The sequence below is a fragment of the Ailuropoda melanoleuca genome, chromosome 10, assembly GCF_002007445.2.
Source record: "Ailuropoda melanoleuca isolate Jingjing chromosome 10, ASM200744v2, whole genome shotgun sequence".
NCBI classification, from domain to species: Eukaryota; Metazoa; Chordata; class Mammalia; order Carnivora; family Ursidae; genus Ailuropoda; species Ailuropoda melanoleuca.
In genome coordinates, this window is record NC_048227.1 from 2,021,706 (window position 1) to 2,049,495 (window position 27,790).

The following is a 27,790-nucleotide window of genomic DNA, read 5'->3' on the forward strand; positions in this document are numbered from 1 at the left end:
CTCCCCCTGCACCCCCAGCCTTGCCCCTGCCCCTGGAGATTTCTCCGGTCCCAGGACCTCAGAGCACAGGGTGAGGCTTCCTGGAAGTTGTTGGAATCCTTGCAGAACATTCTGGGTAACGTAGGGGCTGGAGCAGGTGCTTGGAGCTGCGTTTCTCTGTCAAACAGCCAGAACATCCTGGTTGACCTTGGCAGGACGGCCAAAGACAAATCCAGGACAGGGAGCAAAGCAGGGCTGGAAGGGGATGCCCACCTAGACAGACAAACTCGCAGGGAACGCAGGCCTGGATGCAGTGGGTTTTGAGGGCAGCATGTTGGCATGATGCCAGGGCTCGAAGACCATCCCCTCCTGCACTCCCCGCCCCTTCCCTCCCCCAAAGTGTGGCCTAGTTAGGTAGAAACCGAAGCAGCCTGCCTTGGTCAAAGAGAGGAAATCCACATCCTCTCCCATCTGATCCTGAGACCTGGCCCCATGCCAGCCACTTCCCCAGTCCCTGCGAGAGCAGAGAGGCCCGGCAGTTGCCACCAGGGCCCCACCTCTGTGGAGAGCCTGCAGTTGGCAGGTCAGCCAGGCCTGGCTGGAGTTCCAGCTCTCCAGCTGTGTGACCTTGGTCTAGCTACTTAGCCTCTCTGAGCCTGTTTTCTTCTGTATAAAATGGACAAAGTTTTGGGGTCAGTAAGTAAAAGAACACTTATAAAGTGCTTGGCACAGAGTAGGAGCTCAAAAAATAGTTGCTAATATTTTCCCAACCTGAGAGCATGGGTCATTAATCTTCTGGGGATGTAGGGCCCCTCGGGAATCTGAGAAAGCCTGGAGTTTCTTCCCAGAAGAGTGTAGGTCTACACATATGGCACGATTTCCGGGGCTCGGAGCTGTGTGGCTGGTGTTCTTGGAGGTAGACCAAGCATCCATCACTGGTGTTATCAGCCTGGCACAGGCTCCCTGCTCGAGCGGGGCCCTGGGCTGGCAGCAAGCCCCACCATGCATCTCGGGTGCCTCCCTGAGCCCTGTGCGGGCTCCGAAGGGAAACCACGGCTTGCAGACTCTGGTGTGATCACTGGCGCTGCAGCTGGGTTTGCAGAACGCTCTGGTGGTCTCCCCATCGCCCAGCCCCACGGGGCCCCACTGTCCTTCCCAGGCAGCCTCGGGGCTGCAACCTCCAGGCTGTCGGCAGCTGACAAATCGGAGCCCCGAGCTAGCAATCCTTATGTGCGATTCCCCAGGGTTCCAAGCCCCAGCCTCCCGCTGACTTCACGGTGGCATCCGGGGACTGACGCAGAACACAGAAACTCATTCCTGACCTTCTCTTCCCCCTGCCCCATTTTATTAGCACACACACCGCCCCACAGCCCTGCATTCTGGAGCCTGTGAAAATGGCTCGGGGCGGGGGGAGGGGGGAGAAAGAAGCCACCACAATTTTTTTTCAGGTTATCTTTCCCCCCGTGTGTCATCTCTTCACCCCTCCTTGTGTCCTTCCACCCCCCAAATTACACGCAAGCCGCGAGTTTGGTTATTCTGCACAAGCCCGAGCTCCGGAAGTTAGATAAATAAATATAAATAAATCAGCAGACCTTTTACTCCGGGACCCTCTTCTATTCACGTCTGTCCCATTGGCTGTAAGTACTTTACGAGGCAGCACGCGGTCTGAGTGGAAGCACGACCGCCTCGGCTTGGGGAAAATTTACTGTTCCACGTACAGCTCTAGCAAGATGGAAGCAGAAGGCCTTCCGACTCCCGCGGCTCCTCGCAAGGCCGGAGGCTTATCTGGCCCTAAATAACCACAGCTGGGCCTCTCGAAGCACGGCCTCCCTGGACCCAGGGTATCCAGCTTGATTCTGGGGGCTGTTTCAGGGGGAAAAAAAAATCTTCACTAACTGGTTTGTGGGGGAATGTTTTTGTTTTTAAAGGCGTTGCTCTCCCTGGCAAGCTGGCATCTCAGTGGTGCAGGGATGAATCATCATCACAGACAGATGAGGGGACCAGGCCCCCTGCCTCAGACACCCCCCTCCCCTCCCCACTCACACCTCCCTGGGCTTTGCAGCACTCATTTGACTTCTAAGGGTCAAAATGCTAAAAAAAAAAAAAAAAAAATGCTGCAGGATGCACAGTGTTTTTTTTTTTAGACTGAGATATTTATCAAAAGCTCTTTTATTCATAATTCGTATCTTGAATATGCGGCAAAAGCCTAGCCGATCAACTCATGCCCACGGTACTTAAGACCAAGGGTTATTCCTGTATCTGTTAGGAATTGCTTTAAGCTGTTAAGTAACCAAAGACTGAAATAACAGCCATTGAACACAAGATAAAAATTTATTTCTCATGTAAACACAACCCAAGCGGTAGTCCTGGGCTCCAAAGTGTCATCAGTGACTCAGACGCCTTTTCCCTTTCTTCTCCACTACCCTCCGTGCAGTTTCCATTCTCAAGGTCACCTCAAGATCCAAGATGACTGCTGGAGCTCCAGCCATCACATCTGTAGTCCAGGCAGGAAACTAGAGGAAGGGCTGTTTGTCTCCTCTGTCTTTCCTCCAAACCTCGTCACCTTACATTTCCTTGATTACCCTAGCTGCAAGGGAGGCTGGGATATGTGGTCTCTTGGCTATACACAGTTTCCCAGGATAAAGGCAGGGTTCTGTTAATAAGGAGGGGAGTGTGGAGATTGGGTTGTCAACCAGCAGTTGCTTGCACAGTGCCCATAAACCACAGACCTGGGATGGAAGCCCGGCCTGCCACCTACCGGGTTGATGAACACTCAGTGTGGCACCAGGCTGGACGTGGCCTGCTTTTGGCCACACCCTGTCGGGACCATACTTAGAAAGTCTGCATGAAGGGATCAAGGAGAATGGCGCTAGAACCCATATATCTGCTGCGGAGGAGAGCACAGTTCTCTTGCACACCCCCCGCCCCAGCTCCTGGGCAGTGGGAGCAAACCCAATCCAGACCCTTACCCCACATGCTGGACGGAAAGAGGAAGCAAGGCTGTGTGTATGAACATGACATGCAGAGAAGCAGAGAGCCCGTGTGGGGAGCAGCAGAGTCAGGGCCCTGGCCTCAGGGCTGGAATCAGGGACAGGGGACCTCCCAAGCAGCCCATGGAAGGACAAGGATGGGCCCTTCCCAGAGTGACTTTTGATAACTTGTCACCCAAATCAGGACGGATGTTAGTCCACGAGGCATCTGCTGGTAATCCCGCCCAAAGCCCGGGTACAAATCAGGTCTGTCCTGGGTCAATGGGGGTGTCGGTCTCCCTGCCTGCACCCTCCATGGGGCCTGACCTCAGCTTTGCAGAAGGGGCCTGCAGGTTACAGCGGGGGCCAGAGTAGAACACCTCTGCCAATGGAGAAATGATAATAATTTTTAAAAAGGTTGAAAACAAGAAAATGGAGAGATTTTAATGCAAGAAAAATAATTGCCTGGCATGCTTCCCCCTCCGCCCCAGCTGTCCTGCCTGGGAATGTGTATCTGGTGTGTCCCGAGGGCTGGCTGGTGCCCTGGTGTTCAGGGTCCCTGCCCTACAGGGAGCACACCTGCTCCATGCGTTACATTCATCTGCTGCTCTGGCTTCTGAGGGGCCGCTGGCCTCGGGCCTGGCGTCGTGTCCTTCGTGGGGCCCTGCCTCCCTGCTGGTGCCACAGGGCGGGACCCTCGCCCAGGTCAGCCCTGGGGGGGGGGCGCATAAACCCGTCCCGGTCCCCCCGGAGAGTGTCTGGCCCCTCAGCTGCATCTGGCCCGGGGCTCCCTGGGGGGCCCCATACCCGGTTGGATGGAGCCCCCTTGCCCCCACGGCCCTGCCTGCTGGGGTCCGCACACCCCGGGAGCTGCGCTCAGACTCCAGGGGCCCGCCTCACAGCTGGTCCTCGTCCACCCAGACGGTCTTGCGCTGTTCCTCGCTGATCTTGTCTTTGAGGACGCGGAGCAGCTCCTCCACGCTGCCCCACATGTCGGCTTCCACCGTGGCGTACAGGCAGGGCAGGGCCTCCAGCTCCTTCTCCTTCAGCCGGCACAGCCGCAGGAATTCCTCCTCCGTCTCGGGCCGTGGCAGCATCTTCCTGTGGGCACAGGGCGGGGGGACACAGGGCGCTGACAGAGCTGTGTGGGAACCCAGGCGGGGGGAGGTGTGGGGGCGGGGGGAGCCTCGGGCTGGANCGCCACCTGCCGCCTTCCAGCACACGGCTGTGTCACTGGCCCTGTTATTCCAGTCACTTGGGACATCCCAAGAGGTGGGGCTTAAAAAAACATCTTTTATTTTTATTTCCTTCCGTTTCCTTAAAAAGAAAGTTCTTCCATTTGCAGAGCTAGTTGGCTGATCGGGCAGGGGAGGGGTGACACTCCTTGGTCTTGTCCAATGCGGCCGCATGCACAGAACTGTCTCCCTCCTGACCGTTCTTAAGATGACGGCTCAGTAGGGCGGGATTTATTCTAACATCACCGTGCAGAATCTGCAGTCAGAATTCTGCAATCTGCAGAACTCTCGCATCCTGCAAAACTGAGACGCATACCCGCGGACACACTCATTCCCCGCTCACCCTCCCCAGCCCCTGGCGCCACCATTTGCTCGTCTGTGAATCGTCCAGGGGCCCGAAGTGAGTTGAATCGTGCAGTAGTTGTCCTCTTGTGTCCAGCTTACATCGCGGAGCCTCATGTCTTCCAGGTTCATCCAGGTGGTAGCAGATGCTGGGATGTTCTTCCTTTCTAAGGCTGAATCCTTGTCCAGTGCATGGATGGACCACATTCTATGTATCCATCCATCGACGGCCACTTGGGCTGCTCCGGCCCTTGACTCTTGGGAATAACGCTGCCGTGAACGTGGGTGAGCTGTTATCTTTTTGACACGATGCTTTGGAGCGGAACCGCTGGGTCATACAGTCACTCTATGAGGACCCTCTGTGCCACTGTCTTCCTCAGTGGCTGCATGATTTCATGTTCCCGCCCGCAGGGCACCGGGCTTCTCCCCGTCCTCGCCGACACGCGGCCAGTTCTGGTTTACGGACAGCAGCCGTCGGAACATGTGTGCAGTGGTGAGCTGGGGATTTTTGTCTCGTGTGCTCGTTCATGGGTTCCCTGAGGCCAGGCACTTAACAGGTGCTCAGTAAATGTCTGGTGAAGGAGGCGAGTGGCCTCACCTCTTTCTCTCACTTGCAGCCGTGTGTAGGAGAGGTGGGGTCAGGGATAGCGCCACGTAATGGCCAAGCCCCCAACCCCATAGTCAACCCTGCAACAAATACCACCAGCTCATCCTTGAACACAGATTCAGACCTTTCCTCACCACCCACCACGTAGGATCTGGGTCCCAGCTCTTGGCCGGGTGGTCCTAACCCCTGTCTCCACACAGCAGCTGGAGGGAGCCTTTTATGTCCTGTGAGATCATGTCACTCAGCGTGGTCTGGACCCCTCGGCTGCAAGGTCATTCTCCCTGCACTGCCCACCACGCGGCCTCCTGCAGCTGTCCCCACCTCGAGGTCAGCCCCTGCCCGGCCTGCCCTCACTGCACTGAGACTGCTGTGACATCAGCATCCCTTCCCCGGCCACATGGGTCCTGCAGCCATGCCTCCCAGCCCTCGTCCCCTGGACGTGCTCTGAGTGTCTGTCCTGTCTCCGCGGCCAGAGGCTGGGGGTCGTGTCTGCCCTGGACTGCAGCTGGGCACTCAACGAGGATCCCCTCAAGGGGTGAGCAGGGGGACCAAGCAGCCAGAGGCTCTTGGTGGGGACCCCAGAGGTGTGGCAAGGAGGGAGGGGGTGCAGGAGGCCCTGGGGGAGGGGTCTCAGAGCCCTACCTGAACCTCTTAATGTTCTTCTCCGACACCCGGATGAAGAGCACAATGGGGTAGATCCTGGATTTGATCAAGTCTCTGGTGCAGCTGATCCCGGCCTCCAGCAGACAGTGTTTGTCCTGCAAGCACAGCAGCCGGCGGTCAGTAGCTCCACCAGCCCCTGTGGGTAGCTGGGGCGGGGCCCGTGGTGCGGGGTCAGGCTCCGCGGGACAGGGACAGGGCGAGCGCCCCGAGTGCCCCCAGCTGCACCAGGGAGAGACCCAGGGTGAAGCCTGACCCCTGTGAGACAGGCCCCTGCTGGTCCGCACACTTGGTTCCACGGCGCCGTGCACGGCAGTGGGAGCTGTGGCAGCCCGGGCATCGAGCCCGAGGGGGGTCCGGCAGCATGCGTGAGTTTTGCTAGAAAGCAAAATGAGCTTCGGGAATGCCTGCGACCCCCCTCAGCTTACGAAGCACAATCAAGGGTGGGCAACACCCGGAAGGTGAGGTGGGGCTGGACGGTCCTGGGAGCATCTGCCAGGGTTCTCAGGCATGCTTCCCTGGCACCCAGGAGCTCGTCGGTTCTGAAGAAGGACAATCTCTGCTTTGCCGAAAGTGTCACTTCAAAGACAAACAAACCCCCCAAAGCCCAAACCCCCTGCGTTGAAACAGAACATGGATAGAGGAACGTGTGCGTGTTCCCGAGTGTGCAGTTCAATGAATTTTCGCAACCCGAACACGCCCCCGTGTTCCTTCTGGTCACTGCCCTCGCTCCCCGCCCGCATGGCCACTGCCCAGACTCCTAGCAGCACAGGTCCGCTGGGTGGCCTCACCTTTCCAGCGACAATCATCTCAGCTCCACCCCTGCCCACTCATGTCCTACCCGCTCCAAGGTCAGAATTCCCTGAATTGCTGTGGCCCAAACTTTTAAAACCAGACAAACTGTTCCAGGCTGGTTCATAGCTCTGCCCGTGCTTTCATCCGTGTGAGTGACAACACTGAGGGGGGATGTGCTGGGTGGCCGATGCGGAGCTCCGGTGGGCACCTGCCCTGGCCCCTCCTCCCTCCTCCTCCCCCCTCCAAGGTCACCATCCACTGCAGAGCTGACCCCCAGGCGCTGGGGCAGCCCTCAACAGAGAGCTCTGCTTTGGAAAGGTCCCAGAAGGAGAGAGAACTCAATACTTGGGCCTGATAAGGAGCACGTTGTCTGGTTCCAGAAGATTCTAGACCGCATGCAGACACCTCTCCTGCATTGCTGCCAATAACCGTTATGCTGCTCCATTCTCCCTCCTCAGGTGAGCGGGCTCCGGGCGCCCACTCGCTCTCCTTGTCTCTTGCCCTGACCCATGCTCCTCCGTCTCCGGCCCTTGTTCTCACAGCCAAGCACACGTACAGCCCTGGGCGAGGTGAATCGGAATGCCAGTGCCAGGGAGCCTTCAGAAATAGACGGTGGCTTCAAAATACCAATGTGCGTGTCAGAGCCCAGAGAACGAGGGCGTGCGGAGAGGGAAAATGGAGCAGAAGACAAAAGGAAAAGGAAGAGGTTTGCCCACAGGGAGGTGAGAGCAGCTCTGCATCCCACCCTTGCCCATGGCCGAGGCAGCCTCACAAAGATAACTGGTGGTGTCATCCCATCCAGTCCCCAGCCCCCAGCCCACCTTGGCGGCCACAGCTTCGATGTTGGCGGGAACGATGCATTCGAAAGTGTTGGGGTTCTTCTCTCGGGAGTAGATGATGGTCTCCGTCTTCTGCTTCCTGAGGAACTCGTCTCTGGTGACAACATCTGCGGACAGAGGACCAGTCCTGGGGCAGCACAAACCTCCCCTTTCTGGGCTCAACAGAATTCCATGTTGATCCTCTTCTCGCCACATTTAAATGAGCCCTAGCTCCTCTACTAGACTGTGAGACTTCTCAAGGGCAGGGTCAAGGTCACACTTCTTTACACTTCCCACAGCAGCCCACAGAAGAGCTGGTTGGTAAATTCTCAGCACTAAGTTTCATTGGACAAAGTAGCTCAGGCACTGAGGTGCAATCCTGGTGAGCTGTTTATCACGAAGGGGAGACAACTATCCACCCACCAGCCCACCCATCGATCCAACTATTCATCCATCCCTCCACTCAACCATCCACCCATCCATTCATCCACCCACCTACCTACCCATCAACCATCCAGCTATCCACTCATCTACCCATCTACCCATCTACCCATCCCTCTACCCATCCATTCGTCTACCCATCCAACCATCCATCCATCCACCCACCCATCAACCAACCAACCATCCATCCATCCATCAACCCACCTGCCCACCCACCCATCATCTAACCATCTATCCACCCATCCATCCTTCCATCCATCCATCCATCCTTTAATTTTTATTGAAATTTAACATTTAATGAAAATCTACTAAGGGTCAGTCATTAGAATAAAAATATGATAAAACATAGCTGTTGTTGTACTTGAGAACCTATGACATAGCTGGGGAGAAGAATATGGGATACAGAAAACTATGAAACGATTCAGTAGGTGCAGTGATGGGCTATTTATTGTGGCAGCAGTGAGGAGATGTGGAGAGACTAGGGGAACAGGCAGGCTTCCTGGAGGAGGAGGTATGTACTGGAGGCCCCACTCACTTGCTGGGTGACTCTGAACACATCTTTAATCTCTTGACCTCAGGTTCTCCATTTATGACAGGAGGAGGGTGGAGTTAGTCCAGGACTGGAATTCTCTGCTTAGGCCCAGTTGGCTGGGGGAGCCCACACTAGCCCCCAACTTTGACATGTACACTACATTGTGCACTGGAAGTGAGTGGGAAGGGATCCAGGGGCGAGTCATTAGGGGAGGAGCTGCGGGTGATTTCGGGGGAGGGAGGCAGCCTAGAACTCCCACCCTACGGTGCCTACAGCCCCCTGGCTGTGAATGCACCAAGGGGAAGACAGAGCTTGTTAGCAGAGTTCAGAGTGGCTACATGGGATTCCAAATCAGGCTTTCTACCTAACCTCACATCACCAGGAGCCAGCTGGAAATGCGCGGAGCCTCAGGCAGGAGTGAGGTCTTTTTCTCAGAGCCTCCCTGCAGGGTGTGTGAGGCTCCCAGATAGTCAGGCAGAGGAAGAGCATGGGGACACACACCCTTGAAATGTTCCTGCACGTGCAGCTGGGCTTGGGAGGGCCTTGGAGTCATGCAGACCCTGCTGGGAAAGGAGGTGGGAGCGGCACCAGCTGCAGGAGCTGGAGCTCAGTGAGCTGGGGGACCCATGTCTGCGCCCTGCCTGCTCCACGTGTGGGGCTGAGAGCCTGGAACCCACGCTGCACTTGGCCCCAGGGTGGCCTCTGGCCGTGCATGAGTCTCTAACTTCTACGAGAAGTGGGCGCTGTTATCCTGGTTTTGCAGGCGAGGAAACAAACGAGGTTGATAACTTGTGCCAAATAAGTATCCAGGGAGGGATGGGCAGGCGCAGAGCCTAAACTGAGACCACTTGCCTCAAAGAACACGATTTTTCCCACCAACCACACTGTGTGCCGCGGCCCTCCTGGCCAGGGCTGGAGAGGGTCTAAACCATGGGAGGAGGGACACTGGGGGTGCAGCCTCTCACTTCCCACTGAGCTGGGCATCCCGGGAGACCTCGGGCGCGTCGGCACCAACCTCCAGGAGAAGGCTGCGTGCGGAGCTGCCATCCCGGTGTCAACAGGTGGGTCTGCTCCCGCCCGGGTGCCGTCCCACCTTAATGTTAGGGCTTACTGATGCCCGCAGCAGCAAAAGCAGGAGTGGATGCCCATGCAGTCTGCACCCCGGCCAGGGGCTGTCCGGAGCGTTCCCAGCCCTAGCCCAGCGTGAAAACCTCCGGGGGAGCTTTGCAAAAGGACGCCCGATGGATGGATAGGGCCGCCCGGCGCGCAGGGACACTGCCCCACAGCAGGAGGGCAACGTCATGGATGGATCTCACAAACGTTATGTGGGGTGAAGGGAGCCAAGTACGGGTGATTCTCTACTGCATGGTTCCGTTTGTCGAAAAGTCTAGAAAATGCAAACCAATGAGCGATGGGAAACAGATTGATAGTGCCTGGGGCAGGGGGTGGAGGGGATGCAATGTTTGGTCTCCTGGTCATGGCTGGGGTCACGGCGTGCAGACACCTGCCCAAACTCATTCAACGGTACACGTCCACCAGGATGACGACTGTTAAGGCAAATGACCAGTGTTGGTGAGCTTGGGGAGAAACTGGGACCCTTGTGTGTGCTCGGGGGAGTGTGGAATGGTACGGCCGCTGTACACATGAGCGTGGCAGCTTAAAATTAAAACAAAACAAAAACCATCGAATCCCCACGTGACCAGCAATCCCACTGCTGGGTCTCTCCCCACAAGACCTGGAAGTAGGGGCTTGAAGAGGGGCTCGCTCGCCCACGTTCACGGCAGCATGATTCCTAGCAGCCGAGTGGTGGAGGCTCCCCGCGTGTCCATCGGTGGACGATGGACAGACACGCGGTGGCCCAGCCACACTGTGGAACATCCCCTCAGCCTTGACAAGGAAGGACATGCTGATATCGGCTCCCACAGGGGACGGGCCTCGGGACAGTATGCTGAGTGACAGAAGCCAGAGGCCAAGGGACGGTCACTGGATGATTCCCCTTATGTGAGGCCCGCAGAGGACTCAGATCCACAGGGACAAACAGTAAATGGTGGGCACTGGCGGCTGGGGTGTGAGTGTTTAATGGGGACAGAGTTCCAGTTTGGGAAAATGCAACAGTTCTGGAAATACATGTACTTAATACCCCTGACTGGACACGTAGAAGTGGTTAAGGTGGTACCTTTTATGTTACGCATATTTTATGGTAACAACCCCACCACCGGGCACCGGACATTGGGTTGGTAGGAGCGGCCCTGGATGTCCACGATTTAAATACAGACGATGCTGAGGATGATTCCAGTTTGCAGGCAGGATTGGGGCTCAGCCCTTTGTGTCTGGGGTGTACGACCATGGTCCCCTAGGCACATCAAGGTCATGGATGCTGTGGTGATGGACAGCTTGCGTCTTGGGCCCAGGGTGGGACCCCAAGTCACATCTCCTAACTGACCCTGTGCCCTTTGTCCCGGACCCTCGGTATGAATGGTGACAGGGAGGCCAGCATTCGCTGCTCTGGGCCCATGCTGAACTCATGGCGACAGGGACCGTGACTCTCCCTCCCCGCGTGCACCAGGCCAGGAGGGAGCGTGGCCCTTCCGTCCGCTCTCCTGCCCCGCCGCCTGACCTGATGGAGGAGGAGGGCCCGGGAGGGGCTCCTGGCCGGTGGGGCTCACTCACCCGGCTTGCACATGGTGAACTCCATCGCGCCCCCCGAGTTGAGCAGCTTCTGGACCAGCGCCTTGGCCAGCATGGTGGGCGTGAAGAGGACAGGCCGGCGGCGCTCGCAGTAGAAAGCACGCACCAGGCTGTAGGGGATCAGGCTGAGGTTCCTGCTGAGCTCGCTCTCGGGGTCCAGCTCTGGGAGGGGACAGGAAAGGGCCAGCGGTGAGACCCCAGCCTGCCCGCCGGGGTGCGGGGGTCAACGGAGGGCCTGGGAGCCTTGCTGACCCCATGGAGCCCACAGGAACCAGGATGCCCCTTGGCCATCCAGGAGTGTTTACGAAGGGCCCCATGGGCCGGGCCCTGTTCTGGGAGCTGGGGCAATGGCCCTGCCTCCTGGTGCCTGCTTTCAGGGAGGTGGTGGTGGCAGGAGGCAGGTCCGAGGCATGTAAAGAGCCCCACTGCTCACTCTGGGCAGCAGCACTGAGCTCTCGAGGAGGGGCTGGTGCGGGATGGGCAAGGGTGGATTTCCTGAGGACGGTCAGGGACTGGGGCCAGCGCGTAGAGAAGGAGCCAGGCGAGGAGAGCTGGAGGAAGGACAGTCTGTGCAGAGGGGTGGGTGGGCGGGCAGAAGGAGAGCAAGGGGCCGGCAGGAGCGGATGAAGGGGTAGGGGTGAGCAGCGCCGCCCAAGAGGGGCTTGGGGCTTATTTCAGAAGCTCTGGGAAGCCATCAGGGCCAGGGGCAGGGAGTGACGTGGCCTCTTTTCTGCCTTTTCAAGCCTCTCTGGCTGGTGTGTGGGGAGCAGTGCAGAGCGGCTCCCAGGCTCCAGGAACCCCCGCCCCAGGAACCCCCGCCCCAGAAAGCAGCGGCTTGTCCTTTCCTTTGTCCCCTGACCTGGCCGTCGGAGGGCCAGTCTGGAGAGGGGCCCGGGCTCTCCGGCCATCCATGCCCGGGCCAGCCTGGCCCCACGAGGACAGCCGGGAAGGCTGGCTCGCCTTCAGCAGGGCCTTCCAGAGGGGCCTGTGCAGCCAGGGACCCCTGGCAGCTTGGGAAATGGCAAGAAGCACGCAGTGCGGAGAGAAATCAATAAGTGAATACTTCACAGCAAACAGCTCAATTAACACGGGCATCTGGGCTCCAACCAACTACAGCAAGCGTTTGTTAGGGGTGAGACTGGCAGGACGCGCCCCCCCCCCGCCCGGGCAGGCCGTCCAGCCAAAGCCAGGCAGGTCCCCTGGCAGCTCCTCCCAGGGAGGAACCCCTGTTTTGAGGGAGTACATGTCCCAGCCCCCCTGGTGGGGACCCATGGGACCTGCCCAGACCCCCGGCAGCCCCCAGGCCAGCAGGAGGTGGGGAGGGGCCAGGCGGTCAGCACCATACCTTCCTGCTTCTCGGTCAAGAGCTTGGTGGCATCCAGTGACGACCGGGCCAGGCTCCCCAGTGGGCTCCCCGAGACGATACGGACTCTCTCGTTGCTGTTCATCCTTTTGTACTTGTTCTCAGACCTGCTGACGAACTGGAGGATGGGGTGGGGGGTGCTTTTCTTCTAACCACACCGAGCTGCCTCCACCCAGGCACAGGCGGACCTCTGCTCAGACCCCAGCTCTGCCCCTGGGGGCCAGGGTCGGTCACCTTCCCCCGTGAAAACAGGAGACACCTAGCAGGCCAAGAGTGTCCTTTAGCTATTTCGATGTTATTAGCAGGTAAGTAAGCAAACAAACGCTGACTCTCTCTCCTCCCTAACCAGGGTTGAAGCCTGCCAAGGGGTGGGGTGCAGCTGGGGTGCGTGGGGAGTCCCTCTGGCAATCCCATGCGCATTCCTTGGGAGCCATGGTTGGAAGGTCCCTGGCTGGGAGCCCCTGTTGGCAGGATGGTTCCATCTCCCATGATGCTGCCCTCCACAACCCCTGCCTCAGTATCCCCAAGTGCTCTGGGGGTGCCTGCTCCCTTGTACAATTCCGAGTTGAGCCCTGGAGAGGGATGTCCCAGTGCTGGACACAGAATCCAAATTCCCACCTACTCCCTGGGCTGCTTTGATCTCTCCATACCCTCCTGCTGCAGGAAGAAAAATCCAGGGACCTGAGATCTCGGTTGGGCTCTATTGTTCACTGGCCCTTGAGTGAGCCACCCAGAGACGCCCAAGGTTTATGACTCTTGCATGACATGTGGGCAGTGACATGGGCAGGACCGTGCGGTCTCACGTGGTCTTGTCTTCAGGAGTAGCTCAGACTCATGAGGGTTCCTTCCATCTCTGTAAGTATCTTTCTGGTACCTGTCTGTATCTACGTGGGGTTAGGGTCACACTGTTAACCATTTCTCTGGGTTTCCCATGTTCCCAGGTCAGGACAGAGCAGTGGAGTGATACGCCAGCTCTGCTGGGGCCTGATTAGTGCAGTGCCAACACAGGAACATCCTTGCGGGACCACGCCGTCGCGTCACTCCCTTAGCTCTTGTCGGCAGGTAACAGAAAAAAGGGGCCGCAGAGAATGCTTCTGCGTTTATGTGTAATCCCTTCTGAAGATATCACCTACTATGCTACTCAGTGTCCTTGTAAAAGGATTCGTGCCAAAAAAAAAAAAAATCCATTTTAGAATTAAGTATAAGGGAACATTTTTTCTGGTCCCAAACAGCTAAAATGTTTCTGTGGTCAGATAAGATTTAAAGAATCTGTAGCATTTCCCTTTTTTCCTTGGCTGCCAGGAGGCTCAGAGATAAATTTCATGCTCTATCTGAGGGATGAAACTGACCTAGACAGCTACGATGTTTGTTTTCTTCTCCTGATACACTGTTTCTGATCTGTTAATATTGACTAGCTAAGTTATTTAAGTTCTTTTAGCCTGAAGTTCCTCCAATCTTTTATGAAAGTGACCTGTTGTGGCGAGGATACAATGGGACGGGAAACGTGAGGCGCTGTGAGAAGTTGCAATGGCGTACAAACACAAAGCATCGTTATTGTGATCAGGTCGTCTCTCCTGGGCAGCGAGAGGGCAGAGCCACAGCGAAATGGGATTGCAAGGTCAGTAGGCACTCTGGGGCGCTTTACCTGAAGGAGTTGGCCGAAAAGGAAACTTGCTCGAGAGAGGCGGGGACTGACCCGGGGGTCGCTGGTGGAAAGCGGCTCCTCGGGCTGCAGGGTGTTCTGAAATCAGTTATCAGTTGGTCAGACGCACTGGGCTCAGCAGGACGTGAGAGCCCACTGAGGCCACGGAGAACCAGGGACGCGTCCTCAAGCCCCCTCGGTGTGAAGGGGAGAAGTGCCAGTCATGCAATCAAGGCATTCCAGGCAAGGAGCAAGCTCGGAGGGCAAGGGGAACCCCGAGACTTGTTCTGGCAGAGACCAGAGATGCAGGGGAAAGGCTGCTTCCCCTTGAGATTAGCGGCTCCCGTGTTAGCCCTCCCGCCGGTGGGGCCACTGGGTGACCTACCCGGAGCGCCCTCAGGGTGTGGTGGGTGCTGTCCGCCTCCTCTCGGCTGCCCCTGTGCATCAGACGTTGCAGCTTGACCAGAAGCAGCTGCTGGGCTCTGGGGGAGATGGGAGGGGAGGGCAGAACCTCAGGGCCGGGCCTGCCCCTGTGCAGGGGGAGGTCTGGGGCTTGGAGGCACCCCAGGGAGGACACGGCGCCCAGGCAACTTGGCTGGGGTCCCCCAGGCAGTGCTGACTGTGGCTAAGCCACTCCTCCGAGCCTTGGTCGGTGGCGTTTGCTGATGCTGACCTCACAGCGCTGGCCTGAGTGACCGCTGGAGTCTACAGGTGCTTTACAGACACCTGCCGCATCTAACCGACGCGTTACTGCTGTATAATGACATAAGGAGGTCAGGGAGGTGGCCTGCGGCCACGTTAGCCATCACTAGCGAAGGAGCATAAAATCGAGAGCCCAGCATTCCCCGGCGATGACCAAAGGAGGCTTTCCCGGGCATGAGCAAAGCTACAGTACTTAAGAGCAATATCCCTGGGCAGGCAGGGAAGCCTTCAGGAGGAGGAGGGAATGGGGGGACCCCCCCCATGAGCCCCTCTGCTGGGCGGCAGCCGCCCCCGCCCTCACCGGCCCGGTACCTGCTCCGGCCTCACCGGCTGTAGCTGGGTATGGTGCCGACGTCCAGGTCCTGGTCCGTGTAAGGGTCGACCCGTGCACACAGCCATTCATGCCTGTCCTGGTACATGGTGTCGCGGACGTGCACGACGTCATCGCACTTTAGGGACAGGGAGCAGGCGTCTAGCTGGCTGGAGATGTTCAGGTTCAGCCGGATGTAGAAGGAGTCCCCTGAGGTGATCAGGCCCTCTTCCATGTCCTTCAGCAGCTTCCGGTACCCTGTGCAAGATGAGAAGGAAAAGGAAGCACCGGCTGTCCATCGGCGGTGGGCCTCCCGCTGCCAAGAACCTCCAGGCACAAATCCCCTCCTCACTGTCCCCGAAGACGCGCCCGCGTGGCACGTTCCTCCTAGAGCTCGCAGGGACTTCCCCGTGTCCTGTGTGGGTTTCCCTCTTTGTCTTGGCTGCCAGGGAGCTCACAGCTAAGGTGTGTGCCAAGTTGCAACAAGTCTAGGACCTCTGCTACCATCTCCACGGCTTGCTCACTGCCGGGTGCTTTTTCCCCTTTCACCGATGCACGACTCACACACAGTAAACCCAGTCGTTCTCACAAACGCAGGCACCCGGGCAGCCACCCAGGCAGCCACTGCTCGGAACCTCTCTCACGCTCTCTGGGTCAATTCCCTTCCCAGGGAACCGTGATCCCTGCTGCTGGCACCACAGCAGAGCTGTGCCTCACTGCATGGAGACGGAAGCCAATGGGACATGCCCTCCTGTGTCCGGATTCGGGTCACTCCGCTGTGGACAGTATCATACGTGTCTTTGGTGGACACGCGCACGCGTTTCTCCTGGCTCTGCCCACAGAAGTGGAATCACTAGGACCCTGATTATCTGTACATGCAGCTTCCGAGGACACCGCCCAAAAGTTTTCCCAAGTGGCAAGAGCACAGAGTGGTTGTTTTAACCTTACTTAACGCCGCTTTCCTTTCTAGTATGAGTTTTTACAAATCCCTTTGGAAGGAAACGGCATAAAGTGCAAATACAATAAATCCAGCAAACTGAATGTCTGTAACATAACTCCATAATGCAAAGCCCCAAACCAGCCCCTCACACCCCAGAGTTGCCTAACACAGAAGAAGCTACAACTGTCCTAAGTCCCAGGCCCAGCGTGTCCGCGCCTCACACATGGCGGGAGGCTTGATGCTGCAGGGTCTTCTGATCAGCGTCCCCGGAGAAGTGGGGGATTCCTGGTTGGGTCCTTCCCCTTCCCCTGCTCAGGTTAACACCCTTCACTATCTGAGCTCTTCACCCCCTCAGAGAAAAGCCCTACTAGGCGGGACCTTTCCTGCCCTGAATCCCGGACCACAGGGTTACAACTCTGGGGACGTTGCTGGCCAGGGAGCAGGGCGCTGTGAAGAGATGTTCTGCTGGGCGGGAAGGCTGGGCTGGGAAGAGGGGAGGAGCCTGCCCGCGTGAGGAGGAGACGGCGGCAGTGGCTGGGCCCTGTGTGTGGGGACCGAGCCTCATCTTCTGCACGGACCGGGCACTGCCGGGAAGCAGGCAGGCTAGTAGGCAGCAGTGGGGAGTGGTGAGAGAGAAGGTGGCTATTTATGCGCTGTTGAAACATTCATGAGCCCTCGCGGTTAAAAATAAGATCCAGCTGCAGAGATAATCACGCAGGAGAAAAACACGGAGGTGAGAATGGGGGCTGGCTGAGTCTTAGGGAACGGGAAGACAGAGCCTGGCGCTCACCACCCAGGAGTCGCGGGCAAGACACAGGAGCCGCGATCTCAGCCCTGCTGGGGCCAGATGAGAAGGGAGTGAGGCCTTCTGGAGACAGTCCTGGAGCCAGCCCGAGCTGTGGCTCAGTGGCCCTGAGGTGCTGGGGCGGCCAGCCCAGAGTCCCTGTCTGCGTCAGGGCCAGAAGTCAGCCTCTACCTGGCAGGGAGAGGGGTGAGCCGGGCAGGGAAGGGGCCACTGGCCGGGGACCCCTGCCTCTTCTCGCCGGGTCCAGCAGTCTGCAGGTGGCCAAGCACTCCACCTGCACCGAGGTATGCCAGGCAGGTGTCAGCTCACCTGGGCTCCCGTTCACCTGTCCTTCCCTGCCTGCTGTCCTGTCAGACCCTCCTGACCCGGCTGCGACCGGCTGGTTCCTCCCACTGAAAAGACGCACACGCGGAGGAGGCTGGTCCAGGGCCCCGCCCACAGTCTGGGCAGGGTGGGTGAGCACGGCGGCTTTACCTTCCTGGTTGACCTTGTAGTGCAGGGTGACGGGCCCACTGCACCTCTGGATGGTCCAGTGCGCCTCCTCCTTGGTGCATGTGTCCAGGGGGACGCTCTGCCGCTCGCCCTTGATGCAGCCTTCCAGCTAGAGAGCAGGGACACACTGTTCTTCTCGGCTCCTCCGGCGGCAGGGCTGCAGGGGTGAGGCCAACCCACCGGGGAACAAAAGCACCTCTCCCCCAACAGTGACTAGCTCAATGTCGCCGAGAGCCCGGGGAGCATCCCGCTTAAAGTCACGTGCCTTCCCATGCGCTGGTGTGTGTGCACATGTGTGCGTGTGCACAGGCTTTAGCCACACGCGCAAGGGCCCTCACAGAGAAGGGCCCGGAGAGACTTGGGACGAGGGGCTGCTGCCCTGCCCCCCTCCAGCTCCCTCCTGCAGGCTGCGGGGCAGGGGTGTGCCCTCCGTCAGCACACGCGTGGAGAAGTGGGGGAAGCCCCGGGCTGTACTCCGGCTGTGCTGCCACCTCCCCAGCCCCCCCCCGGCCCCTCACCAGCAGCAGCTGGTGGCCCTCATGCAGGCCCGCCTTCTCGGCCAGGGAGCCCGGCTTGACCGAGTGGACGAAGCTCCCTCGCGCGTTGCCCCCGAGCAGGGTGAGCTGCGAGATGAGGCTGTCTCCGTTCAGCGTGGCGTGCTGCACCGAGGGCCCGGGGCCCCGCACGTGCCCCACAGACGTCACAGACGGCCGGAAGGGTCTGGGTCAGAGGGAAACAGTGGTTATGCAGCTGTGATGAGGACATGCCACACGGCAGGCCTCGGAGGGCAGGGTCCCGTCACAGGAGCTGTGAGAGCAGCCCCCTGAGGAGAGAGCTCGCAACCCGCTCCCTCCAGGAAAACAGCCAAGATGCTGAGCTGCCCCCAGCCTGCGGCGGCGGCCACATGAGCGGTCACACTGGCCGCCGCCCGCATGGACTGGGCTAAGGACATGCTGGCTGCTCTGCTCCTCCTCGCGCACCGGGTGGGCTGCCGTGGGCACCACCCCCCGGGTGTCCCGGGTCTCAGGTGGGGTGGGGGCCCATCAGACATCGAGGGCTGCCCCCTTGTCACTACCACGCTGTGTGGCCCTGGGCAGGCCCCTTCCTCCCTGGGCCTGATTGGGATTAGGGCGCGGGGTGGGGGGATGCTTTCTGGCTCTGGTACACTGGTTCCTGGGCTCTGAGTCTAGAATGGTCCCTTTTTGGGAGATCTAGGGGGTGACTGGCCTTTACCCGGCCATCCCCTCCCCCAGCTCTGGCTCCCCTTTCCCACGACCACAGTACCTTTCTAGTGAGAACTTCCTAAACATGAGGTTGACCTGCTCCAGGTCATAGGCGTCCAGGCCCTCGGACTGGTGGGAGGAGGAGGAGGAGTGGACGGATGGGGGTCCGAAGGAGCAGCGCTCGTGACTGTCGTCTGCAAAGGGGACGGCACACATGAGGACCCGCAGAGCAGGGAGGGCGGCCGCTGCTCCTCCCCGCCTGCCTCCCAGGAAATCCTCCCGCCGGGCCCGGGCCAGGAAGCCTGCAGCAGGTGCTGCACCGAATCTTCTCCCCGAGAGCCATGCCCCTGCCTCCGAGTCCCTCCTTCTGGGAAGCCTCGCCAGCTCCCTGCTTTTGAAGATGCCTGTTTCTGCACGTGGGCAAGGGGTCTGCACCTGCAGACACCCTTTCTGCTTTTGGACTGGGGTCCACATTATCATCTCGGGACCACCGTTCGTCTTAACATCTGCCACTTCTGGGCCTGTGGGCTGGGGCAGGGCCCGAAGGGCAGAGTCTGGACCGAGGACAGAGCCCCCTCTTCCCAACTCAGCGGGACCCTGAGGACTTGGGGGGAAGACACCCACTCCCCACTGCCCAGGCATTGTGATGGAGGATGTGCAAACCGGCCCTGGGCTGATAACAAAGGCTTCTCTGCAAAGGGAATTTGTCCTGACGCTGCAAAATGCCTTGGATGGCTGCCCAGAATTCTCTTTTGAGCTCTCCCTTTTCCAAAACTCCTTCAATTCTTCTCATTACCCAGCCTCTATTAGGTGCTAACCTCTCTTTAACACTTGATAGCTTCTGATGGTCCCCAATTAGGGAGAGCTGCTAATCCTTCATCTTATCTGCTGGCAGCCTGAGCCGCTGAGGGTAGAGGCAGTGTTGGGGGGAGGCCGGGAAGGAGAGGGCTGGCAGGCCCCACCCGGGGGAGTCTGGGCCAGCCCCCATGCTTCCGGCTTAGGAGGAGCAGGGGCCCCCAGAGACACGGGGTCATCTCCAGGAGGCCTCCAACCCTTCCCGCCCTCTGTCTTCTGCTCACGCAGGCAGGTGCTCTGCAACACAGCTGTTCCACCTGGGTGTCGGCCAGCGCAAGGACTTGGGGACACGAGTCTTTGTGTCCCATGCCCCAAGAGTGGTGAGGTGTGGGGGCTCAAAGCCCGCTGGGCTGAACTAGATCGCCTCCCACCCCCTGATTGCAAGGGGCCATGGGTCCCTGGAGACTGAGCCCTCATTCACTGCTCTCTGTTCTAGGCCCAGGGAATATCCCCTCTGTCACACCGGGTCTGCTGTGGGGCGTGTTTAGGACTGCTGCATATGCTTGGTCTCCCCAGGGCTCGTCTGCCCCATACCTCCAGTTTCAGGGTGGGGGGAGAACCACCCTAACTGCTGGCCCACGTCATTTCCCACCCCCATGCCACCATCCTTGACCTCTCTGTGGCTTCCCTTCCCTCCTCTGCAAAAGAGGGTCCCCGTAGCCTTTCTGCAAACAGTTGTTGCCGATTAAACCCTCTCTTATAAATCTAGATGGAACCGGCTCTGTGCGTGGCAGCTGCAGGCCTCTGCTGCCTCCAGACCAAGGTCAGGCTGCCACCCACACCCCCAGGCCCGGGCCTGGCAGCTCCCCAGGGATGGAAGGCCAGGTCCCGGGCGCTGACAGCAAGCACCGCCCTCTCGAGATCCACACCGCACACATTTCCTGAGGACCTAGGAGGCGCAGGGCTCTGTCCTGAGCTGGAGGGTCCAGGTGTGGGTGGCGTGGCCATGCTCCTGCTGGATGGCAGGTGGCCGCCAAACCGGTATGCCTGTGAGCTCCGCCAGGCACCTACCATCAAAGTCCAAGACATCGAACCCGCCACTGTCATTGTCTTCCTCAACTGTGCTGTAAGACACGAGGGGAGGGGGACAGGGGGGCGCATGTGAGCACGGGATCTCTCCAGGCCGTGTGCAGGGGTTGAGGGTGGGGGAAGATTCTGGAACGTTCTGGCTCTCCGAGAGGCCTTGGCTTGGAGAGGGCAGCATGGGCAGGAGGGGAAGGTGGGCGGAGGGCTGGACAAGGCTGTGTGCTCCGCTGGGGGACAGGGGGTCCCATGTGGCCAGTATGAGGAGGCTCACGAAGGGAGGATAGCAGCATCCCCAACAGCCCCACCTGCTACTTCCTACTCAATCTCTGCCTGACACGGAGGGCTCAGCACCCACTTGAGCTCACGCCACCGCGTGTGATGGGTCTACACAGCCGAGCGTGCCCCTCACACAGGACGGGACGTGCTCCGCGAGTTCCAAGCTCCCCACGAGTGGTTCTTGCCGTAGCCCAACAAGGCCCAAACCAGGCCGTGGGCAGGTGGGGGGTGTGGATCCCACCCTGCAGGCCACTCTGTGTGGCCAGCCCTTCTGGAAACCACCCAGGGATCTCTAACGTCCAGCTGACTGGAAGCATCCGGATGCCCGGGGAAGGATACCTGCCCTGTGGTTTTCCCAGCTGGGGATGAGGATGGTTTCCCGGAGGTGGGGGGCAGGAATGGGGAGGCTCTTCATGGGGTCTACCCTTCTTGGGCTGCCTGATTTCTGGGTAGCGTGGGGCAAACGACGTAGGCACCGGCATTTGGTAGCTCGCTGGGCGGCCCTGGGAAAGCCACGTGCCTTCTCTGAGCCTCGGCGTCGTTTGGGAAGCGGGCAGCACCCTGCCTATCTTTCAGGGCTGGCTCAAGGGCTGAGGGAGGGGGTGTGCAGGGGCGCGTGCGGCACCCGCCCCCGCCCACCACCCACCTGCGGTGAGGTGCGTCTTCCTTGTAGCGCCTGAGGATGGAGTCGTTGCCGGGGGGCTCGGCAGTGATGGACATGATGCTGGAGCGGCTCCGGTGTGGCTGCTTGGAGACACACAGATGCGCCATGGGGGCCGGGGATTCACACGGCCCTGCCTCCGTGGGCATAAGTATGAGACACGGGCACGAAGCTTCACGCGGATGCGCCCCGCCCCTGGCATGGCTGGCCAAGCGCGTTCTCAGCAGCGACCTTGGCCGGAGAAGGCTTGTGCTCATCCCGGGGTGGCTCAGGGCCGCGGTGGCCGCGGAGCCTGGCGCACATCTGCTCGCACATCTGCTCACCTCGGGCGGGGGCAGGAGGACGCGGGCAGGAGTCCACCGAGGCCCAGGGGATTGTGGGGGGCCAGGCGGGGCCTTGAACTGGCTCCACAGGCCTAGTTCCACGGCCCCCCAACCCCTGGCTGTGCCGGCCTTGGGCACCCACTCCCAACGAGAGGAAGACGCATGGGCCCAGTGCGGCACGGCTGCTGGAGGACGACCCTGCTGGCTCCTGGCAAGAGCTGCCTTAAACAAGAGCCCCGGATTTCGCCCCCCAGAGCTGCAAGCAGACAGGAGCTATTTCTTATCAAACCTCTGCGTCCCCCAGGGCCTGATTTTGGAAGCTGAGCTGACAAGCTTCCTGGGGCTTCGCCTCTGGGGTTAGAATTTCTAATCCCATGCCTTCTGCTGCCTGCCTGGGGAGAGTGACACTGGATCCAGGGGCTGGGACCCCGCGGGGGGGAGGGGGGAGCAGGCTGGGGCGGGGAGCCGGGGCTCTGCGGTCTATGGCTCCAGCTGCTGGCGCCCTGCAGGCTGCCGGAGGTGCCCTGGGCTTGAAGTCCCCGTTGAATTCTCAGCGGCTGCCTGAGCGGTTCCCTACAGCTCCTCAGAGGCCCATCTCTTCCTCCCACCAAGTGTTAAATTGGGAAAGGAGGCGACGAGAAGGTGTAAATACATAGTGAGCCAGTGGAAACATCTTTAAATAAACATAAGGAGGGCCTGGGCTGCAGCTCCAGAGTGATGCTGTTCACAGGCCTGGAGCAGAGCGCAAAGCAAGGGGACCGGGTCTGCTGGGGCCGGTGAAGGGGGGAGGGGTTGGGGATGGGTTCTGAGCCAGGAGGAGGGGCGGGGCCTGGGGACCTGGCTTACCATCTTGGAGAAGGAGTTGGTGATGGGCAGGGATCTGGAGGAGCTGGGGCTGGCGTCTGTGCCTTCTTCTTCATGGCCTCGCCCTGTCCTCACCGACGCAGGAGGCAAAAGGGAAAGGCAGGGAAGAGGGGATTGAGATCCCCTGTCCCATCTGGGTAGCCTGTCCTCCTAGGGAGGGTGGGGGGCGGCCTCCTCCCTCCTCTCGTTTCCCCAGCTGCGGGCAGCTGGGAGGCAGTGGGGTCCTGCATGCCTGCGCGTCCTGCCGTGGCCAGGCCCAGGGCAGCCTCGGGAGAGGCTGGACGATGTCCTGTGTCTCTGAGCACTCAGGCAGGGCCCCACCCGGCGCTCTGTGAAACAGCAGGAATGGGAGCATGCATCTTGTAGAGTGGAAAATCCCTGCCCAGGGACCCCATCCTCAAGATGCTTCCCAGCATCTCTACTGAACAGGCCGACTGGAGACGGGGCCGGTTGGGGGCAGAGTCGGTCGCCTCCTCAGTAAAGCCCCGGGCTCCCCTCCTGCTCCTTCAGGGCCGTCTGGGGTTTTGTGCACACTTCTCTCAGTCCTTGCCTTGCTGTGCAGGAACTGGCTCTTCCACGCGTCCCCCCGTAGCTTGTGCGTGAACAGTCAGACACATGCACACACCACCCTAGACAGCGGCAAAGGCTCGGGGAGGGTCCGGAACCTCCGTCATCCTGCTGCTGCCTGTCCCTCTTCTTGGGGCAAACACTTCTACCACAGGCCTCAGGCCCTTTCCACCTCCCTTCTGAGAAAGAAGCCCGCGGCCCGCTCTGGACTCCTCCTTCCCCTGCCCCGCCGCGGACCCGGGAGGGGTGCACATCCTCAGCACGGAGCTCCTGCCCTGTGACCTTCTGCAGCCTCACTCCCGGCACTCCCTGCTCTGAGCTCTAGAAGGGCAGCACACCAGGCTCCCCCACCCTGGCCCTGCTCCCCGTGCTGTCCTGAGCTCTCGACGGATCTTCCTCCAGCCCACCGCCACAGCTCTTTCCTGGGAGTCCAGAGCCACTTTCTCCCTCCTCGCTAGATGGCCCTGTCTCAGAGCCCAGGCTCCGGAGCGCCCACGTGGACCTACTGGCACCCGGCACACAGTGGGTGCTTGATTTGCCCAGGCGCACCCTCACCAGCCAGCTGTCCCCCGAGAGTCACAGTGAGGACGAGTGACAGGGATTCTGAAGACGCTATGGCTTGGAGAACCAGGGGCTCACAGATGGACCCTGACCGCCCGGGCGAAAGCCTGGAAGGACCGTCGAGGCCGCGTCCTGCTGACAAGCCGTGAGCAGAAGCGTCAAGTCCAGTGAGGTGTCAGGGGCTCTGGGCTGACCTCAGTGTGCGTGTGTGTGTGCGTGCACACACAAGTGTGAGTGCGTGTGAGCATGAGTGTGTCTATGTGTTCATGTGTGCGTGTCTGTTCATGTGTGTGCACGCCCATGGGTGAGCATGCATGTGTGCCTGTGTATGTGTGAGCGTGTCTGTGTGCATGTGTGAGCGTGCGTGTGTGCATGAGTGTGCATGTGTGAGCGTGTGTGTGTGCATGAGTGTCTGTGTGCGTGCGTGCACATGTGTGTAGGGCAGATGGGACGTTTCTACTTCACAGCTTCTGCCCTGTCCGATGACAATAACCATTGATTACTATCAGACACCCCTCCACCTGGGGCCCCCAGGCCCGTCCTAGGTTCAGTGCACAGGATTGATTGCCGCAATGGGAAAAAAGGACCGGGAGAAGCAGACAGACAGATAGACAGACAGGAGAGGGGTCTAGGCACACACCAACCTTGGAAATCTGAGGCTCGCTTCAGGCTGATGGGGGATTTGGCTCTCTGCAGCTGCGAGAGGGAGGGGAAGACAACAGACAGAGGGGACAGATCAGACAAGGCCCGGAACATGTGTCAGCAGAGGGAGGGAATGAAGGGAGGAAGCCCGTGTGGCCCCGGGAGCACCGATGGCGTGTGACACCCACACCCTGGGCTGCGTGACAGCGGCTGGCACAGAGCCCCTCCCCGCCCACCCCTCCTGGGAGGTGGCACCACGTGGCTTAGCTGGTACCAGAGCTGATGGTGGCAAGGAAAGGAGCACGTGTGGTCGTGAGGCCCAGCAGAACCGAGTACGTGACACAGACACAGGGGAATTTTCCAGAAAGGACGAGGCTTTCCACCACCCTCACCAGTAGGAGGTGCTGGTGCCTCCCAGGGGGCCCGCACTGTGCTGCCCAGCCCCTTGCATGTGAGATGGCTCATGTGCTCCTTCCTGCTGGAGAGGGAGCCCCGACGGCCCCAAACATTGAGCGGAGCGGACAGCATTGCCGCTGTAACTCCCGCTCCCCAGCTGGCCTCTCACAAGCCATTAACGTCAATAAACACGGGAGAGACACTCAATACCTATTTGCTGAATAAACGAATGAATTTGGAAATAACGCTCACTTCATTCTCTCTCTCTAACTTCTGCTACGTGGACGAGAGATGGGAGCGTTTGTGAAAGCAAACAGGGGAAGAGCTGGGGCTGGCAGGGTTTTCATTGAGGGGGCTGGGACAGGCGTGCGGCCCGCACCACCAGCGCCCCGTGGCCGCCCCTACGGCCACTACCTGGATGCCCTTTAGATTCATCCTGCGCTTGGGCGGGTGGTAGGGCAGGAAGTATCTGCTGTCTTCCGGAGACTCCTCCGAGGTTGATGAGTCGTCTGCTTCCTGCCCGTTGGTCCTGGGGCTGGCGTCCCCGAAATTCTGAGAGATGATGGCCACCGGCAGGTTCCTGGGCAGACTCTGGGGCGGAGAGAGGCCGGCACCAGTGATGTGGCGGGACGAGCGGCCACCGTTGGTGGCCGGCCTTCCCCGGGGCCCCGGGCTCACACTCAGGACGGCCCACGCATCCCCCTGACCCCGCGTCCCCCCGGATGCCCCACCCGCTCCTCGCAAGCAGCCTCCTGTTCCTGTCTCCCCCTTTGTGTGTTCACAGCAGCAAAGCGATGGCCCCTGGGTGGGGTCTCGGCCCCTGAGGTCTGACAGGCCGCCTTTACACCCCGAGGGGCAGCCCTGGGCCTGAGCTCCAAACGCAGAACCTGGCAGGGCAGTGTGAGCCTCGGCCTGGGGCTTTCCAGCCGCTGCCCCGGGCCCCACTGCATGGGCAGTCGGTAATGTCCAGCTGCCCCCAAAACCACACGACCTTCCTACCGCTGCCTCCAAACCCAAAGCCTCTCGCCGACTTCCCCGCACAACACAGTCAAGGTCCTAGAGGAACAATGAAGGGCCTCAGCCCGCAATCGGACCCTGCTACCGCCTGCCAGCCCTCCAGGCGTGTCTCCCGCCCGCCCCTGCCTCCCACTATATGGGTGGCAGAACCGCCCAGCGTGGCCCACCTGTGACAGGCCGCATGTCACACCCCCGCAGGCCTTCGCTCAGGTCGTGTCGGGCCTGGAACACGGCCCCGTCCTTCCTCACCCAGGCGGCCGCCCCCACAGCTTTCCCTGACCCCCCCTCCCCTCAGGCACATGCCCCCCGAGGGTCTCCCCGATGCCTGGCCCCACGCTGGGGCTTGGCCTTCCTAGAGCTGCCGCGTAATTACAAACCACAAATGGGCGAAAGGGTGACGGAGCCCCTGCTTGCCATCAGGGGGGCCGGCAAAGGCCTGGCCGGGGGCAGCATCACCAGTGGAGGTCCCGGGGCCGACCCCAAGCTTCTCTGCAGGGAGTCTTTCCTGAAACCCTGCTGGAGCGGAGGCCCCTCCCCCAGGGACCCCACAGCCCCAACCCAACTTGTAATTTACAACACCGTGTTGGCACGTCACATTCCTCGGTTGGCCTCCGGCGCTAGGTTTGGGTCCACTGAGGACCTCCCAGTTTCCCCAGGCCACTGACCAGGGGTGCCCCCGCTGCTAGGGTCCGGGCTCCTTCCTTGGTACATGAGGATCGTAACGGTACCTGCCTGGCAGGAAGGTTCTGAGGGCAGGAGCTCACACGCAGAAGGCACTCAGCACCTGTGTGCGGCCGCCCTCGCACGCACAGCTACCCCAGTGGTCATGTCACCTGCTCTGATGACAGCGTCCACTCATCCCTGAGCCCCCGGGGCCCTGCGGTGACACGAACTCTGAGCGTCGTACCGTCCGTAAAAGACAGCGTCCTCAGGCACTAGGGGCTTCAGCGGGCACACGGCGTCTGACGCCCAGTGACCGTCGACGCGGTGGTGGCAACCGCGACAAGGAGGGTAGCGGGCAGCCGCGGTCGGCTGAGGAGCTGAGGCTACTTGGTGAAGTCACTTGCCTACGGTCGGCTAGCAAGTGGCCACGGCAGGGCTCTACCCGTAAGTTCCAAGGTCAGAATTCAGAGTCTGGACTGAGTGGTGTGTGCGTGCAGGAGGGTCAATAACACGGGTTATTCTGGGTGGGACCGAGGGTGGGGAGGCACCTGGCTGCAGGTGTGAGGCCCGGCGGCCCAGTCCCACCTGGTCCAGGCTGCTGCTGTCCTTGGAGAGACGCCGGAGCTTGCTCTCCAGGTTCACGATGCAGGCTTCCCGCCGGACCATCTCAATCCTCATCTCATCATTCTTCTCCTCCAGCTCTCGGATCTGCTTCCTGTATTTGTCCTTTTCTATTAAGCACTGCGAGTACTGGGTCTGTGCTTCATCCCGGGAATGGAAGGCCTGCCGGGGGAGGGGGGAGGGGGAGGACGAGGCCATTGTGGTTCTTCACCTCGCACGGACCCAATCAGACCCGGGACGTGGTCTCTGTCTGGATGCTGCTTCCCGGCCCAGCTGTCGGCCTGCTCTTTTCTTGACCCTGACTCTTAGGCGTTTAAATTGCTCCCTTCCCCAGTAGTCCGGATCACTGCTGCCACGTGTCCTGCTCCTGCCAGGAGCCGGGCACTGTGCTAAGAGCCCTGGGGCAGTACCTCTCAGGCCCGCTCCCTGCCCTTGGCAGGTGCTGCTGTCTTATTACTCCCATTTTACAGACAAGGACACGGAGGCTTCCACGGGGCGGAGCTAGCCTGCAGCCACACATCTGATGAGTGACTGAGCCTAAACGTGGCTGTCTGACGCTGGGGACCACGCGCTGTCGCAGGAGCCTCTGGAGCCCGGCTCAGGCCCCCACGCTATCCGGATGGCTGCCTGTACCTGGTCCCGCTCCCGCTCCACTTCTTCCAGCTGCAGCATGACCGTGTTCATACGGTGCTTGTACATCTCGCAGTCCTTGCCTAGCGTCGAGCACTTGAGCTCCAGGTCCTCCTTCTCCTCCAGGTACTGCGAGCAACGGGGA

General features: G+C 60.0%; 1 protein-coding gene across 5 annotated transcripts in view; it reads right to left on the bottom strand.

The window, feature by feature from the left end:
• Window positions 1–2,130: 2,130 nt before the first annotated feature.
• Window positions 2,131–27,790, bottom strand: part of CARD11 (caspase recruitment domain family member 11) — a 58,508-nt gene continuing 32,848 nt past the window's right edge. Inside the window, exons 9-26 of one of the 5 annotated variants that reach the window (XM_034669734.1) lie at window positions 27,649–27,774; window positions 26,980–27,177; window positions 25,129–25,305; window positions 24,321–24,372; window positions 22,531–22,613; window positions 21,347–21,444; window positions 20,410–20,462; window positions 18,605–18,737; window positions 17,839–18,040; window positions 17,303–17,429; window positions 15,101–15,341; window positions 14,457–14,553; window positions 14,075–14,170; window positions 12,412–12,547; window positions 11,049–11,228; window positions 7,409–7,533; window positions 5,775–5,890; window positions 2,131–4,049 (exon numbers count right to left, since the gene is read on the bottom strand). In XM_034669734.1, coding sequence (XP_034525625.1) covers window positions 3,845–4,049; window positions 5,775–5,890; window positions 7,409–7,533; window positions 11,049–11,228; window positions 12,412–12,547; window positions 14,075–14,170; window positions 14,457–14,553; window positions 15,101–15,341; window positions 17,303–17,429; window positions 17,839–18,040; window positions 18,605–18,737; window positions 20,410–20,462; window positions 21,347–21,444; window positions 22,531–22,613; window positions 24,321–24,372; window positions 25,129–25,305; window positions 26,980–27,177; window positions 27,649–27,774 — 2,445 coding nt within the window. In that variant the 3' untranslated portion in view covers window positions 2,131–3,844. The other 4 variants (XM_034669733.1, XM_034669735.1, XM_034669737.1 and 1 more) reach the window with 4 other exon arrangements.